Source organism: Pithys albifrons, chromosome 7, assembly GCF_047495875.1.
Source record: "Pithys albifrons albifrons isolate INPA30051 chromosome 7, PitAlb_v1, whole genome shotgun sequence".
Taxonomy (NCBI): Eukaryota; Metazoa; Chordata; class Aves; order Passeriformes; family Thamnophilidae; genus Pithys; species Pithys albifrons.
The window spans coordinates 18,153,802-18,171,930 of NC_092464.1; the positions used below are offsets into that span (position 1 = coordinate 18,153,802).

The following is an 18,129-nucleotide window of genomic DNA, read 5'->3' on the forward strand; positions in this document are numbered from 1 at the left end:
ATGCATGTCTTGCCATCACTGTAGACAGAGAATTTTGCAACATGATATATTTTCACCCTAAAGTAGTAGTATTTTTTTGAGGGAAAGCTGTGTGAAATACTCAAACCTCCTAAAATGAGTGAGTGAGAAAGGTCCTTTATAGCTCCAAGCCAAAGATACTCATGATTCTTATGCAGGCATTGATGCTATCTCTGTATCTCCAATTCTTCAGTTCTTTTCTGATACTTGGTCAGACCTGAGATGGTGAGAAACAGTGAAAATAGACCATATTTTTGTGAATTGAATGTTTGGAGATGCTGTGATTCACAGCTCACCAAACTGTGTCCAAATGTTCATTTTTCAAGTGGTAAGACTTGTTTAAAAATAGAATATTTTTCGTGAAAGAAACAGAAAACCACTTCTACATGCAACAGTGTTTTACTGCAAAATATCAGTCTCAGAGACACTAAAGCTTTTCAGAGAAATAGCCAAATATGTGTTTAGTAGTGAAAGTCATCCCAAAAGCTTATTCTTGCAGCTAGGTGATGAACTTTTTAAAGAAATTCACAGAAATACAATGAGGAGAATGGCAGTCTCATTGGTTGAATTGTGGGTGGTGTTATTAGAGTCACAGCACAACTCAGGCACTTGGAGAGTAAATTCTTGTAAACTCTCTTGCCAGATTCATCTGTACATCAGGTACAGATAGTTTGTGGCTGGTCTAAAATCTAAGACACTGGAGATGGGTCTCTTTCCTAATTGCATCTGCATGGCTGGAACAATACCCATTTCCCGTTCAGTCCTCAGTGGCTGCAGTGCCCCCCTGACAGTCACCTTGCCAGCTCAGCTACTTCTGAGCCTTCCTAACCTGGTTCAACCCAGATGAGAACAATTGTGAGAGACTATCTATTTGAACTGCTTGAGCTTGCTGGATTCATTTTTAGTGAACTACACTCACTGGTGCATCTCAGCCTGCCAGTAGCCCTTGCCGGAGGAGAGTTACAAGCAGCTGGGGACAACCTGGGGGCAGTAATCTCTTTAGTCAGCACAACTCCAGCTGGAAAAAGAAGTCTGTCCATAGTCAGGGGATCCTTGCTCCCAAGTGTACAAGCCTCAGACTCACCCTCTTCTTTACCTGAGAGATGCTCCTAAAAGGTATTAGGAGGAGTGTGGTTATTTCAACTCTAGTTATTTTTGTGAAAAACCTAGTTTTCATAGTGTTCTAAGATAAACCGAGGAAGGCTATACTATTTGGAATACAATGTGAACCTAAAAGTCAGTGTCATGAAACAGGTCTAGAGGCAGATGCTTTGCTTTCTAGGCATGTGCAGCTTCCATTTAATGTGATGGCAGAGCTGTGAGATATGAGAGCTTTCATTCACAACTCACTCAAGGCTGTCTTGAGCATAAGGAGGAAGAAAGTGTTTCTGATTTATTTTAATTAAAACATACAGTATTTTCCTGTTGGACACTGATTAGGGGTTTAGAGTGTTACTAATTGTGTAAGTAGGTGTTAATTTGTGGGCATAGCTCAGGAAAGGTCATGATAAGCCATACAGTTTGTCAAGTTTATCTGTAATGTAAAACTTACTCATGAGAGATGATCTCTGTAACTGTGTGCATCAGATAACACACCTACACATCACTTAAATATGTTAGCACCATCTGAATTCTTAGTGATTTTTTTTAAAGTATGAGTAAGTGTTTCAGTGACTCACGTATGAAAGATTTGGGGGAACCAAACAACTCAGCCGGGGGAGAACTGAGTAGGAAGTGGCCTGATTGCCATGGGGACAGAATGAGAACAGATGTGGCAGTGCAGGCACAGTGGTACTCAACAATGGTGCTGAGCTGTCCTACAGCTCTCCAGCAACATCAAAATATTCTTTTAAGACATTTGCGAGGCATATTAAAGCAAGTAACTACCTGCTTTGTCAAGGTACTTTTAGTTTTATCTATTGTTTCCTGCTTAGGTATTACCTTCCTTTATACTGATACTTGATTTTTATCTGTGTAATTATTTTTTCTAACTGAAAAAAAAATTAGTTTTCCTGTGTTGCCACTCTGTCCTTCTGGACTTCACATCTAATGCAAACTCCACAGAGGTATTTTCTTATCTTCTTCTGAGAAATTTTTCTCCCCAAGGGTCACATTTTTCCAACAAGCTGTAATGTTTTCTTTTGAGAAATGTCTTCCAATTTGAAATAAATGTCTTGGATTACAGTATATTACATAGGGTAGAGCTACTACATATAAATGGAGTTTTAAATCTGAAGTTCATTTTTCTTAAGTCTTTTAATATTCTTTTTGGTGAGCTTAAATCTTTGGTATTTTTAAGCAATCCAGATTCCTGGAACATCTTGACATTTAAGACTGGATGTTTTTAAAATTGGTCAGTTTTAGAGCAGATTCAAAGCATCAAGGGATTTCATTAGAGGCATGCAAGAGGTCGTCTTTTCAAAGAATTAAATTCTAAAGTTCCCCTGGATACAATATTTGTTGTAAAGTAGTGGTTTGTTACAAAGCCTGAAAAATTGAAGTTGAGTTTTAGTAAAATGTTTCATATTCTGCCAAAAATACAGCAAGCTACTACTAAATTATGGCATTTGCAGCAATACTGTATGTCATTGTTAGGAGAGATTAGAGTCTGTGTTTTCAGTCTGCTTCACAGATTTTTACAGTAACAGGGAGATAGGATCGTGCGTATAAGGAAAGGTCCAGAACATAATGCTTGCTAATCCTGTTGTACAAATAAGATCTGGTGAGTTTGAATGTACTGTGACATGTTTATGCATTGGAAAAACATCACCTTGATGACTTGTTTGGATGCTGGTAATACCGTTTAGTATGTGGGGGGTTTATATTAAGATCTGGAATGGGGCAAAATTAAGTGAAAGAGAAGCCGGAGGGTTCTAATTTTCTCAAGGAATTCTATGACTCTCTTTTATTGGCATCTCTTAAATGCTGATTCTTAAAACAGATCACAGCATGTGCAATGTTCATGCAGTGCCACACCCCAGGGGGCTGTAAGGCATAAACCCAAAAGGTTACTTTAAAGGAATACAGCAATAACAGGAACTCCTCTATCATTGCAGTGCTTATCTGCATGGCAGATGCTAAATTTTTTTCCCTCCTCATTTGATAGACAGAAGTTAGAATATTTAAATAAAGAAGGGATACTATAAAATAACCTATCAAAAATTCACAAAGAGTATGTGTGCTGTCAAGAGTTTCCAAACTGTCACCAGCCAAGGGACTAACCGCAGGGTTGTGAAAAACAGTGCTACTGAGTTGTGAGAACCAATGACACACTGGACTCCAGGTTGCTGGAAGGAAATAAGCATTTGAGGTTTTTATCAGTCTCATCTTCCATGGGTATGCTTAGCCCTATCTATCTGTTTTCTCAGCCTGTGCCTATTTGACAAATTTCAAGATGCTTCTCCTATCTTCCTGTTATCACCAAATCTAGGAACTAATGATACTCAGGGTCAGAAGGTTAGTATTTTGTGCTTAGTCTAGAGAAAGCTGTTTCTGTATTGCTTGCAGAAACCCTGAGGGGACAGGGGTTTAGTACAGAGCTGTAAATTCACTATATAATTTTTCACAATGTTCATTTACTTTTGATCATTAATTTACAACACAGTTAAAAAAATGGGGTGAGATGGTTCATAGGGATCTAGTAGTGTCCCAGCTGGCATGCTGAGACCCTCTGTTCACATAGGAAACATGACTTCTAGTTCCACTGCTGTGATATTCATGCATTTAATGCTAAAAAATAATTGGGTAAAAGACAGGTACTCCAGTTATTGTGGACTGGAATCCAAACTGATGTTTTCCTGGCTTAGGCCAGTGTAGTTGGCCATAGAATGCTTGATGACCTTCATGATTTTTGTATTACCATAGCAGCATAGTAACAGGAGGAAGACTTTCCCTACACTCTTTGGGTTATGGAGCTGAGGAAGAAAAGCAACCCAAGTCTCCTATTCCAAGAGTGTGGGTTTGTATTACATTATTGTCACAGAAGGTGGACACTCCTAGCAATGCCTCCTGACACTTCCAAAAGGAATACCTGAGTAGGGCTATGGTAGTTCTGGAGGCTATGCTTCCTAAATTTTCCTTTTACCTCTAAGTTTTGAATTTATTTGCCTCCCATCTCTGGAGACAAATTATGTGATCTGAACCTCACCTCACACAGCTGAAGAGCTTTATGAAACTGTTAGTACCTTTTCTTATCCTGCAACATACACAGATTTTATTTCTATGTTTTAAATATTATCTTACAGAATAAAAATAAGAGTACAAAGAAATCTCAGACTACACTCTATCAAAACTGACCTGAGTTTTGGGGATATATCATGTCTCAAAACAATTGGTATCATATGTTGATTTAAGTTCTTGCTGATGTTTTTAAGCTTACAGGTGCTGTTTGTGCCATATGGTTATACTTGGTGCTGGAGTCTTACTGCATCCTTAAACAAAATACCAATACCAAGCAGTTATATAAAACTTAGTTGCTAAACCAGAAATAAAAGTAGGAAAAAATTTATTGTCTATAATCCTTATTAGCCAAGTTAATTGGTCTGAATTCTGCTTCAATTTATGTGTTTGGCTCTTTCTTAAGATACCTTGCCTTCTTTGGATTAAATCCAGAGATAGCATGCAGGAGTCCTGGTACACAAGAAAATACTGAATGTCTGAAGAGATCATGGCAAACAATCCCATTTATTCAGTTTAATAACTTACTGTTGTCCAGGGAGTTTTTTAAGCTGAATTACCTGCCTTGCTTTTACAGTAAGGAACATATCCAGGTGTTACCACAGGTCAGCTGATAAGGAGTACCTTGCTGTCAGTAAGTTCATTGTTTGTCTTTCTCAGTCCAAAGCCAACTTCCTCATTGCAGAGCTCTGGCTTTCCCTGGAACTGGATAGACTAGCCTGAATTGGAAACACTTCCAAACCTGAGTGGTAGAGCTTTTAGTTAAGGAATAACTACAAGGAAGAAAAAGAATAAAAAATAAATGAATTTTCAGTTATATTGTAGATCTAACCCTAGAGAAGTAAAGGATGTCATACATGGTGGTAACTAGAACTCTGATAGATACACACCTGCACCAGTTTAAATTACTGTCCTGGGTTATCCTGGCAATGGCAGTCAGGCAGATCTCAGTGCAGCACAGTCAGCAGTGTGGTCATTCAGGAAGGCATCTTTAAAGCTAACAGGGACACACAGAGCTGTCAGTGCTTCAGTGCACATGTACCTTTTACTGTCCCTGCGGGAGAGGGGATGTCCTGGCAGTGGGTGTATGCCACTTTACTGTATTTGATTTCCAGTTGGCTCAGCATTGTTGGATTGTTTGCAAGGTTTTCAAAGCAACTCTTGAAAATGTATCAGTGACCTGTCACTTGACTATTTTGAATGTGGGTGTACCCCGGAGGTTGCAGTCTGCCCTTTGATATATATTTGATTCTGGGGAAGGGAAGGCAAACTTTCCAGTCTTTATTGGGAAGTGATCCATATCATTCCCACTCATTTGCACAACCTTCCAGCTTAGCAGTACTTGCTAGTTGCCCTCTGAATGTTGCTACTCAAGCCTGGATGGTCTTTCTAGTTGCCTGGCATGAAAACTGTGGCAGGTCTTGTTCTACGCACTTGAGGTCTTTTGTTCTTAGCTGTTGTTTGGTAGAGAAGAAACCCAAAATAGTATTGATTCAAGTGTATGATGCTTCTAAGTAACATTCCTGGAAACCCAGTTGTAGGAGATGGCTGATGGTGCAAAGTGAAAGAGCTGTCCTCATGGGAATCCTCAGGTTGGGAGATCTACTGTGTCACTCAGGGGGCAGAAAGCAAATCAGAGCAGGCCTGATGGTCACATCTTTCTTTGTTAGAGCTTCCCTGATGAATTTTGGGAGAAAAAGGTAACCACATGTTTTGATAGCAATTCCATACGAACTCTACATACTGTACTAATTAGATATGTAATAATAACCTTGTGTCCATATTTCATAATTCAGTTATGCATTTAAACTGTTCTGTTAGAGCTACTTTTTTGCTATGATTAAAGAATCTTTGTTTGACTGAGCTCAGTATTAATGTACTCAAGATTCTGTTTCTTTAGAAGAGTAACAGATGTGCACAGTTTGGTGCAATTTTCAGATGAGCAATTCTGTTTATAATGAATTTCCCTGAGACCACCCAACTCATTTCACTTGTAACTTGAACTATGTCCAAGTGTTGATCTCAGGAGATGTAATGATCCTGTGCCCCACCCAGTTCAAAAGACATGACTTAGTATAGATGGTATTTAAATATCTATACTTTGAATCTACATAGAAAGCAAAGGTTTATCTTTTATGCCATGAAAAATGGAGGTGGAAATAACATTCTTGCATTCATTTATCATGTATTCATAGGATCTGAAGATGTGTATTGACAAGATATGAATGAAATAAAATTATAAAGATGAACAGGTGAAAAAGCACAGCACAGCAAGTAAAACCAAAGAAACTGAGATTTATCCTGGAAAATACAGATTTATTAAGCACAGAAAAAATCAGAAATATAGTATTAAATATATCTTGGAATGAGGTGTGGGTATGCAACACAATGCATCATGTCTTGTCAGAAACAGCTGCAATAAATTTTGTGCCACATTAACCAAAACATAGTGTGATTCAGATCTGTCTCTATCTGGGTCAGTATATTTAGAGTCAAACATTTAACACCAAAAAAAATTAATTGATGGGGTTTAGAAATGTTAGAAAGCAAATACTGAGGAACTCTGGGTGACAGAAAGTGAAGCTTCAATTCATATTTCTGCATTTATAGGAAATCCTACAGACTCAATCATATCAGTTGGAACAACACCCAAAGAAAAAGAAGCTCTGAATGACTCGAGACCATGAAAATTAAACAAACAGTTCTGAATTGACAGTAATTGGTACTGAATGAAACAGATTTTTTTTTCTTGACATTCATTGTACTTTATACTTAACATTTAGTGCAGTGTTATTTTGAGATTATAAACTGAGAACTCAGAAAAATGCACTGAAAGGTTTCTATAGCAACCATAGTGTGCAAATTATCTATGTGAACATTATGATCACGGTGATGTGACACTGTGGTGTTGTCTTGCTGTTTGACAGGTATGTGTTTTACAACATGAGTTGTGATGAATGTAAATAGTTAAAAATGGCATTAAGAACAATTATCTGATTTTTTTTTGCAAGAGAATTGCCTACAGTGTGATGCAAGGAATTTCTTTAAATTTCCTGAAAGCACCTTGGCTGGAGGGTTCTGAGCTGCATATAGAAAAGAACATATAGAAACCATATAGAAAACAATATGTTGGGGTTTTTTAGACACAGTGCATACTCAGTCCTGTACTCTGACAGCAATCATCCTCCAGTCGGGACATGAGGATTTTCATAATTGTGTGCAGTTGTGTCACAACAGCCAATGTGTGAGCGCGGAGGTGGATGGGATGCTGTGATCCCCCTGCTCTCAATGGCTTTTGTGTTTGCTTAGCTGCTTGCCAGCAATGAAGATGCTTTTTCAGCATCTTCCTTTCAGATGAAGCCAGAAATACCAAATGCAAAGGAAACAGTGCTGCTGTGAAGCCTGCTGAAAGAGATTTTCTTTTTTCCTTAAAAATAAATAAATTCATTAATCATTGCACCTCACTGTTATCTTTTTTCCCTCTCTCTTTTTTAACTAGCAGCTAAAGACAAGCTGCCTCTTCAGTAATTCTTGTGTGCTTGTTGTAATGAAATTCCACATTTTCTCACTTGAAAATGAAAAAATATTTTGTCAGTGCCTTGGTTATACATGCTGTGGTAGATATTAGAAACAATCTGCTTTTTATAGTCTTAATGGTCTTGACTTGAATACATCCCTGACTTTTGAAGAGTGATCTGTCTTGCTTTATAACAAAAGACTTATGCTTTTAAGCCTGAACTTAAAATCTTCCCAATTTGCCCTTTGGTTTAGTTTTAAAATAATCTGAAGAAATTAGTTGGTTGCTTTTGTTGTCATTTGGTTTGGGGGGTTTTTTCCATTTTTTTTTTTTTACAAAATTAAAAGAAATGTTGAAATTTATATTAGAAAATGTATAGGATATAACCTTCATTGCTGCTCTAGCTCTGTTTCCCAGGAAACGGATCAGAGCAGCATGAAATTTATCTAAGGCTCCCAGATCCGGTACAGAAAAAGTGAAGGCAGGTCTAAAAACTGTCTTTTAAGGCAATGACTGCTAAGGATCTTTTACAGAGCTGTGGTGTGAGAATTTTGCGGAGAGTGAAGTCTGAGTAAAAGCAGGGGAGCCTTTTGGTGGATCTGCAGTGCAATTTTGGGCAATTCTACAACCTTTACTTGCAGTGACTCAGGAAGGCCATATTAATCTAGACAATCCATTCCCATGGGGACCACAAATAGTTCCCGGGTTTGTCAGGTTGCTTGTGATCAAGTGGCTGCAAAGGTGCCTTGGAAGTCCCTGGACTTGTGCCACCTGGCCTGTGAGTGTGGGCAGGTGCCTTTTCCATCTGCAGCTGTGACTGTGCCAGTGGCAGTGCCAGAGTGCTGCCTCTGCTCATCCTGCTTTGGGAGGGCAAGAAGAGCTATAAACCCCTTAGTCCGGTAGTTCCTCACCTACCTTAAAAGTCCTGCTGTCCCACTATTTATCTGTGGAAAAACATTTGACTTCAGAGCACTGGATTTATGAAATAAAAGCAATGTATTCAAGTATTGTGTTTATGTCAGTTGTTTGTAATGATGAAGCTTTCTGGTGTTACTGGTAAACTATAATGTCAGGTTGTGGTAGTGCAGCTGTTCTTACAATTGGACTAAACATTGCCTTCCTGTGGATAGGGAAATTAGATTGCACATGCGCCAATTTGGAAAAACCCCCACATTATCTATACTTATTTTTGCACTTGCTTTTTCTGGAAGGTTCATATTATATGGCCGTGACTGTCTATTTTTTATTTTGCCATCTTCTTTAGAGCTTCTTCTGTCTTCCCTTGAAAGTAGGGCTGCTGCATGTCTCCCTTATGTGATCTTACTTTGTGTTCTGCTACTAATGAATTAGAGCTAGAACTGGTTGAGTATTTTCCCATCAGAATGAATTTCAGCTAGAAATGTCTGTAAAACAAATTGAGCAAAAAAAGAATTTACTGATTTTTTTCAAAAAATACCTTTTTAAATAGGAAAATCAAAGCATATTATTCTGTTGCATTTAGTTCAAGCTGATGGATAATATCCTATTTTATGCAATTGACCTCAAGGATTTTATCTTTGAGTCAATTGAAAAAAGAAAAAACCAAAGCTCTGGAAACTGTATGGCACACTGAAACTATTTTTGATAAAAGTGATAAATTTTGATAAAAAGTGACAAATTTTTCCCCTGAAAAAAAAGGGTGAATTCTTTCAAAAATAGCTGAGTTCTCTGTGTGAGTGGCAGATGTAAGCACATTTTGAATGTGTTTCTAAAGACTGTTCCAAAAAGGGAAGGTGCTTATAGGTGTTTAGTCAAGTGTTGAGATGCTCCTGTACTCCCATGGTGAAAGGGACAAATACGTTACTCAACAGTTGACATATTAAGACAAGGAAACATTATTTTTAAAAGAAAGAGGCAACTGTTTCTAGTTCAGTAAAGCCTAGAGTTTGATGTTAGCTTAAATACAACCAAAGATGATGGAAGCCACAGGAACAAGTGAGAGTGTGGTTTTGTTGTGTGTCAATACTAACAAGCCTTAGAAAATATTAGTAACCAAGACTGTGAAAGATTGTACAAAAAAATTAATGTTTGCATTTTTATTTTATACAGTTATAACCAATTTCAAAGTTTGATCTTTCTTCTTTCAGAATGATCAGTCTATGCAAGATATGCAGATAATGGGAGGAGATGATCTTTCAAAGCTGACTGGGAAGGTTTGTTAATTTTACATTTAAGAAAGAAAATTAGTCCACTAAAAACTCTTGAGAAAATCTGTGTAATTTTGCACATGAACTGTCAGATACTAATACTGGAATCAAAGATATTTAACAGTCTTAAATTGCTGTGATGCCATTGCTTTCAGATTGCAGATGCCTCAAAGAGGTCAGAATGTAGCCCCTCCATCTTAGTGCAGGGAGATCCCAGTAGTTATACAAGTACCACCAGTGAAACTGGGGGCAAAATTTGTGCTGTAATGTTTCCCTTGAGTTTGTTTATGTCTTGGAGTCTTGTTCTTACTGCATTCAATGGGTGCATACAAGCAAACTGCACATTGAATATCCCTGTTGAATTCATTATATGAGTTTAATACCATTTTGCCTGCTGCACAAAATTACGTTGTGGAACCTTTCACTCAAAGAATCAGATGGGATTTTTTTATTTCAGCATCAGGCTGGCTGTATGACTGAATGTGCACTGTGCTTGGCCATTGTGGTAATGAGAGAGAGCCATTTCAGGCAGTGAAAAGGCTATTTTCATCCAGCCATGGTAATACAAAGCAGCACTTTGAAGAGGAAGGAAGGCTGATTTCATTAGGCAAATGGTCTGTGTGGAAAATGGTCAGAAAATGGAGTCTTTACTTATGCATTAGGGCAACGTAATACTTATCTTGTTATTTGTACTGTACGTGCAGTTACTGTTTTATTAGTTGGTACCAGATGATATCCCTTTCTTCAAAGCACTCAAATGTAGCACTAGCAAACTCAATTGTTTTGTCATACTGTAGCAAACATGAAAGAGGAGAGAAAAACTTAACTTTAAATGTTTCATTAATACTAAACAGGTTTTGGTGCAAACTTAAGTGAAGGCGTTACCCTCAGATTATTTTAGTGATACATATATAGTCACTTTACAGTTCTAAATACTCCTGATGGGTGTTTTTTTCCAAATTACCCCCTAAAGCGTTAATCATATTTTTGGGAAATATTAATCAATTTGCTACTCTCTAATATTCAAACACTGGAGTTACCTGGTTTTTTGTGATGATTTTGCATATGTTTCTGTGCTTCATGGGGAGAACTGGCAGTGCACCTATTCATCTTACCTGACATTTCCCTTTCCCAGGTATTTCAAACACTTTCTAAACTTGCAGGCCCAGCTCCTCTTCCCCATCTTCCCATCCTAAATTTTCTTGATTAATGGTTTCAGTTACTAATATTTTTTCCAGACATAATATTTCCTGTATAATTTGAATTCACTGGGGCAAAACTTAATTTTTTGCGGGATTTTTGTGTATTTGTATGTGTGCATGAGAGAGAAGGAAAATTTCACAAGTTCTGCTCTTGTCAAAAATTAAGTACATTGTTATATTAAAACAAAAATCCTGGTAACTTTTTTTCTTGTTGTCATGGCTCTCCTGTTCCCAGGTTTGGAATGGGACACAGAATTTGTCTGTTGGGAGGCTGGGAGGTAACTGGGGAGACGGCTGGACAGCAACCTGGTGTAAGGCTGCTGGGTAAGGGGCTGGGATGCTGGGCAGACCTGAAGGGGCTGGTTTAGGAACAAAGGAAGGGAGCCCAGAGCTGGAAGCTGAAGTGGGGCAGGCAAGGGAGCTGGGGCTGCCAGGGGAGCAGACTTGCTGAAAGGGCACATTCAGCACTTGTGTGTAAGTGTAGCTGTCTGTGACACAGCTGATGTATGAATAATGAAGTAGCACTTTCACTAGAACACGTCAGAATGGGGTTTCCTTAAGACTTATTTTCCTGATTGAAAAGCTGGAATGCAAAGCTTAGGCCCAAATGTTCATGCTTACATGTCTAAAGTGGGATATGTGAAGGAGTGGTCTCATGTCCACGGATGCCGACTCCTCCATCTGTTGCTGACTTCAGCAGTCAGTGCAAGCATTCAGCACATTCACTGATCAGCCATTTGTGGTCTGACTCAGAGCCTCCTACAAGCCGAGGAAATCTTTCCTTGAAGTGTTTTTAGTACCTCTGTTTAGCTGCTGGCTGTTAAAACTGCTGGCTTTAAGAACTATCCAAAGTCACTGAGTGAACTAGTTAAAGACTTACTGATAGAATTCCAATTCCCTGCTATTGAGCGAGCTGGGTGCTGCCTCTGCCTGCTTGGAGTGCTTAGTAAGAAAAGACTGTAATTATATTGAAAAATTTATGTACCAAGTTACATGCCATTAACTTAGGGATCATGGAAGGTGTTTTCAAAAACACCAGCATGGGGTTGAAATATTGGAAGGTCCATTAAGTTTCTGTAAAGTTCAAAAACATCAATAAATGTAAACAATTTTGGAACCTATAGACAAAAGATTCTGAGATTTTGATCTTAGAGTGCTCTTCATTAAGGAATAATATCTGGAACCTCAGTTAGCCTATAAACTTAGTGAACAACCAAGGCATGTTCATGGTTTACTTATTACTGGGAAAAAAGATTACTGAGTGAACAGGCTGATATATAACAATGTTTTGTTTTTTTCTGAGAAAGCTTAAAGAAAGCAAAGAATTTTAAAAGCTAATAAAAAGATGCTGTTAAGGATAATAGCTCTTCAGAAGGAAGAATATCTCCTCTGTGCTTCTCTACAGTATGCCTGGGAAAAATATATTATGACCCAAACCATGAAAAAGAGAAATATTATGAGAGTTAGCACACACACCCAAACTGCCCATACTGTTACTTGAAGAAAATCATCCCCCACTTGAAATTCTTCTTCTGTGAGGAAGGTCAGAGGCAAGAATGAAGTTTTCGATGTCATAAATCATTAATAAAGGTACTTGAAGAATGAGTCCTGATATAGCTTAACACTCTAATGCTTTGTAACCATTTCTATGAAGAAAAAATAAAATTTAAAAATACCTTCTTTCATGATATAAGTGATGAACATAAAATTCTCAGTAGCTGATTTCATAGTTAAGTAGCTGCTTAGTTTTCAATTACTTTAAAGATTAAATGCTCATTTGGGTAAAATTTATCATTAATGTTGTAAAAAGGAGTAAATGTTGAAGAGGGGAGATGAATAAATTTTGGGAAAGGGGAAATTATAAATTACTGTCCAGAAAATTGTTTCAAAGCAAGACGGCAATGAAAACTTATGAAGATGAGGTGAAGGAACAAATAATATAAGCCTATTTGTATTTGTGACATTTAAACAAAGCAAATTTTAAAGCTTCTAGAAACGTCAGTAGATTCGGCTGTACCAGAGTTGTATCATTGCCATTTACCTCTTACACTTTTATGTGTGTATATTTTGTCTGAAGAGCTTTGGAGCAGGTTCTGTAGTCCAAAGCCTTCACTGACAGAGATTGTTCTGTATTTCACTCCATATGTAAACTATGTACTGTAACCTTTCCAAAAGGCTCCTATACTGTTTTGACTTGTGTCCTTGCAAAGGAGATGTTAGGCAAAATCATACATTTACAGTTTATATAATTTTGCAATTAAATACTTATTACAGTAGTATAATGTATTTTATGTCAAAATTAGATCCAGATATTCTTATCATTGTCACTATTTCTACATAACATAGAATATGAACAAGATTAATCATTATTATTTGTTAGATTAAGAAGAACTTGAATTAAAACAAAGTAGTTATACAGTTAATATAATACAATTATGGAGCCAGGGAATTTCTGATACTCCATCTGTTGATGCTTATGTTCTTTATGAATTCCCTGTGTTCATTAAATATGTCTTGTTGACAGCCAGTGATTTTGGCATTTTCAGAGAAGTGTAGAAGGTAATAGTGACTAAGAAAAAAGAACTGAATGTGTCTCTTCTCTTTGCACTTCATTGTTTGAGCACTCCATCACCGCTCTGACAGTTTCCTAGAATGACTGATCAGCTCATTCCAAAAAGAAGTTTCACTCAGAAGAAGATACCCTCCATGCAGGACTCCTCACTTCCTACTGGCAGGATTTATGCTATAAAATCTCTGAGCTTCTTTTATATACATCACCTAAAACCAGTTTATCCCGTCTGCCATTTTCTTGCTCCACTTGTCATTTTGGAGGATGTTCCAGGAACGCAACGCAATCTCACTTTCTTTTCTTATGCCTCTTTTTTCTTTCATATTTTACTGAACCATTTTCTCTTCATGTCATAGGCTCCAGCAACAGTTCTGAGAGTTGTTCCTCCAGCATTCTCCTAAACATGTTAGCACTTCAGTGTTTAGTAAAATGTACACATGACAACTGTGTAACATGGTGTTTTATTCTCTAGATTAAAATACATACTCACTGTTCCACAGGTAGGTTTCTCAGAATTCTATTGGTTCTATACTTCTTATTTTTCTCTCCATCAGTATTCACTGCCTTGACTAATATTGTGATTTCTGTCACTTTCCAGAATAATGCCCATAAATTTGCAGAAAAAATAATGGCATTCTCTTTAGAACATTATGTGCATGAGACACAATTTCTATGACAGTAAAGGTATACAAAATCCACTATATACTTCTGCAATAGTCTTGTGCCCCACTCACATCAACATCTTACTGTATTCCTATCAGACAAGCAGCCTTGCCTTTTTCGTCTTTTCAAAGGCTGATTTCATGTGTCTCGAAGCATTCCACATCTTCAGTACCTCTGCTTAACTGCCAACTTTACTCACTGCTCTTATTTGCATTTTTTCTTAATTAGGTTTGATATTGTGTATTCTTCTGACAGTTGCCATCCTTTACTGCTTTTTCCAAAGCAAAAGACACAATTTTTTCCTTCCCCAGAGTCAATCACCTTTCTTTGCACTTCCCTCTTAGGTAATCTGTTCTGCTGCTCATCATTGTTTTCTTTTGTTGTTCTGGAGGGAGAAAAGTGAAAAAAACTTCCCAGCTTTCCCATCCTGTTTTTCACACAGGCTCTGCTCAGCCACTGTCTACCTGGTTCTCTATCATACATGCTCCTAATTCTATTTCACCTGTGTCCAGAAAATCCTCATCAAATTCCAGATGACCAGAAGATTATACTTCTTACTTCAAGGAAGGAAATGGTGATTCATTCCTGCATTGCCTTTAGATTAATTATGGTAATCTGTTGTACTTATGCATGTATGGCCAAACTTCGTGAACGAAGATTTTGGGCAGGGCTCTCCCCACCTGGGTGTGCCCTTCCAGCCTGCGCAGTGGATTTTTCAGGTGAGGCACAGCGTGCACAGAACTGGCCCCACCGTTTAAGTCCCAAAGTCCATCTGCCACGGCCGAGCGAGCTTGGACAGTGACAGTGAAGTCCTCGGGACTGTCACAGCACCCGGTACTAACCGGGGCTGACCCTGCTGAGCATCCGAGATCTGACGGGATCGGATGGCAGGGAGGCATCAAACTGCCCGGTACTGTCAGTTATGCACAACAGAAGGGATGCTGCAAACATGGCTGCAAGTGGAACAGAAGTGAGTACAGCATTCAACACATGCTCTCTTACAAACAAAGCATCAGGCCCTGCATTATGTCCCCACTCTGTTAACTCGTGGAGACTGAACCAGTTTTACAAAGTGTTAGTAGCTGGAGTCTGTATATGTGGACTCATAACACACCAACAAAAGTTGCTCCCATCTGCAGCTGACACTGATCAAACCAAATGTCAAAAAAGAAATATTTTTGAGATATCATATCTGTCCTTTCAGAAATGACATGAGATGTGGATGTGCTCAGCAGAAAATACCAAAATCAGACATACACGACCTTTTCTAGAACCCTGTAGGAAGTTCATAAGTAGATGTCTCGTTTCTCAAAAGTCTTTCATATTATTTTCTAACATCATGATGAAGTGCTAGTATATGTAGATTCCATTCTTGTGTGCATACCATAAAATGATTTCACTTCTCATAGGAGTCCTTGTAGCTCCCTTTGGACCTCTTCACTGAAATGCGATGCATTATTGTTTAACCTTTGTTTGATGATGATTTTTCAGCTCTATGGCACTTCTTCAAGCTTAAGTTTTTCTAAAATGTCTTGTTTAAGCAGTAGTACTTGAGGTTTCCCAAATACAATGCTAAGAAAGCAAGTGCTGCAGGTGTGATAAGTAAATTGAAATCCACTAAAAATTCAGTTTGAAGAATCACATCAAGTTATGTATTTCTGATGATATGCAGTACACATGAAAGGGTTTTCATAGAAATAAACTAACTGAAAATGCACACTTCTGAATGGAAATTGAACTAAAGGATATGAAAATACACTGTGTTGACACCTTCTACTCATCACCCCTAAAAAAATAAAAAGACATTGGTAAAAAGGAGATTTGGGGGGGTTATTTTTTTTCCACAAATATGCCTTTATTTGTGGAACTGGATGCATAAAAGAACTCACCCCTTTCAGCAACTGTGTATCATGCATATTTTATAAGCTGATATAACCAATAATATGTTTTGAGTACCCTCAAGTAGTTTAAGAATAGTTCTATGCAAGAGGAGAGAGGAAGGAACCCAGACTGTCAGTGAGGACTTGACAATAAAAGTATTTCCAACAGTCCAAATTCCCGTGTATTTTCTTGACTTGTAAGACCACCATTATCACCATACCAAACAGGATGAAAGGTCTCTCTAGGCTTGTATCATGTCTTCAGCAGCAGACAGCTGGAATTCTATCAGGGAAAGAATATGTGAAACGTTGCAGGAATAGAGACTTACAAAATCTGGGTTCATCTTGAATACATTCATTGCTAAGAACTGTTACCCACATCTGTGTCATCTCTTTGTACCTCCTGTTATGCCTCTAGTCCCACTTCGGCAAGGAGTTTCATATTTAAGTAGCAGATTTAAAAATTCTTTCTTTTAAGCTTTCTACTTGTTACCTTCAATAAGTTTTACAAGACTTAGGTGCAACTGTCTTTTTGAATTGCTTCCTTAGAAATTTTGGCCAATCTTGCCACATTATGGTTCTTTTCCTTTTTTTTCCCTTCTCAGAGTAGTTATTTGGCCTGATTACAAACAGAGCTTTGTTTAGAGATTCCTTTATCTCAAGGTCCAAAAGCAGTTTGTCTGAACTTCTGGTATTTAGAATGAAGGGTCTCAAATGATAATTTCTTCACTGTACCTAAAGTGTCTCTTTTGAACTAACAACAATTTTGATTTAGCGACTTGATGGAGAAGCCTCCCTAACTCAGGCATGTTTTACCAATAGTCAACTGTCATCCCTGAGAAAATGGTGAACATAATTTTCTTTTGTGACTTTGAATAGTTTTTTGCTGTTGCCTTTTTTAATGCCTTTGCCTACTGCATTGAGCAGCTTGGCATTATCAAATTCATGTTGCCATATGGTTGCATATTTGCCTATCACACAGTCATTACTTCAGCTTCTTTTAGATCAAGTTATACATTGGGAGTCTGCTGTACAGTACTGGCATCCTGTAGGATGTAAATGAGACAAGGTTTGAAAGTGGAATTAATAACGGCAAATTAAAAGTAGGCAATTGATATAGCTGGAAGAAACAAAACTTCAAGCACACTGATCCTTCTGTTGGTCTGAACAAAATCAGCAAACTTCAAGCTAAGTACAGATTGGGAGAAATTCTTAATTTTAACCTAATGGGGTAATTGGACAATTTGAGATAAGAAAACTTATTGCCCTACTTAATCACCTGCCCTGTGACCAGAGGGGCAGATAAAAATGTAAAGAATTCCTCTGAGCTAAAATAAGAGAGCAAATTATCAGCTGTGGAACACTGATAAATGAGTTGGAGGGCAGCTGCAGTGGGGGATTATAATGTGCTGTAAAGCCAGTGTTTTATTCAGTCCATGATTTCAAGTGCATACAGCAGTTCTGAATTTTTGTTCCCAGGCTCAGCTGTTGAAGGTATTTTGTGGTCTCTCTGAGGTTGTGGGCTGAAAGGTCAAAGTTCCTTTGTGAAAAATGTTCTCCCACTGGGAAATGGGCTGTTAATTAAATAAAAGCTATTACTTCCTGCTACAAGCCTTACTTCACTGTAAGGTGGTTTTTTCAGGTCTCAAATCATTCTTCTTTTCTCAGTCTTAAGCTCTTTCTGTTTCAGTTTGGTTTGTGGTTTTTTTTTTAAAGTGTGTGCATGTTAATCTACTAATTTTATGCTGAAACATTTAAGGAGAAAATACCCTCTTCAGGTACCTACCTGATTCTCTTGCTGTACGTGCGAGGGCTGAGTTTGTCCTCTGAGCTGTAGCACGAAGTAGACTTGTTTATTTGGTTAGTTAAGCATAGCTTCAGCTTTCAAGGAAATACTGCTCCTTTCTAAATTTGCAAC

The 18,129-nt window shown here is 37.9% G+C and overlaps 1 protein-coding gene across 2 annotated transcripts in view; it reads left to right on the top strand.

Annotated features, from left to right (window-relative positions):
- Positions 1–18,129, top strand: part of PRTFDC1 (phosphoribosyl transferase domain containing 1) — a 44,873-nt gene that overhangs the window by 13,039 nt on the left and 13,705 nt on the right. For both annotated transcript variants that reach the window (XM_071560748.1, XM_071560749.1), the window contains exon 4: positions 9,838–9,903. In XM_071560748.1, coding sequence (XP_071416849.1) covers positions 9,838–9,903 — 66 coding nt within the window. The remainder of the gene's footprint in view (positions 1–9,837; positions 9,904–18,129) is intronic.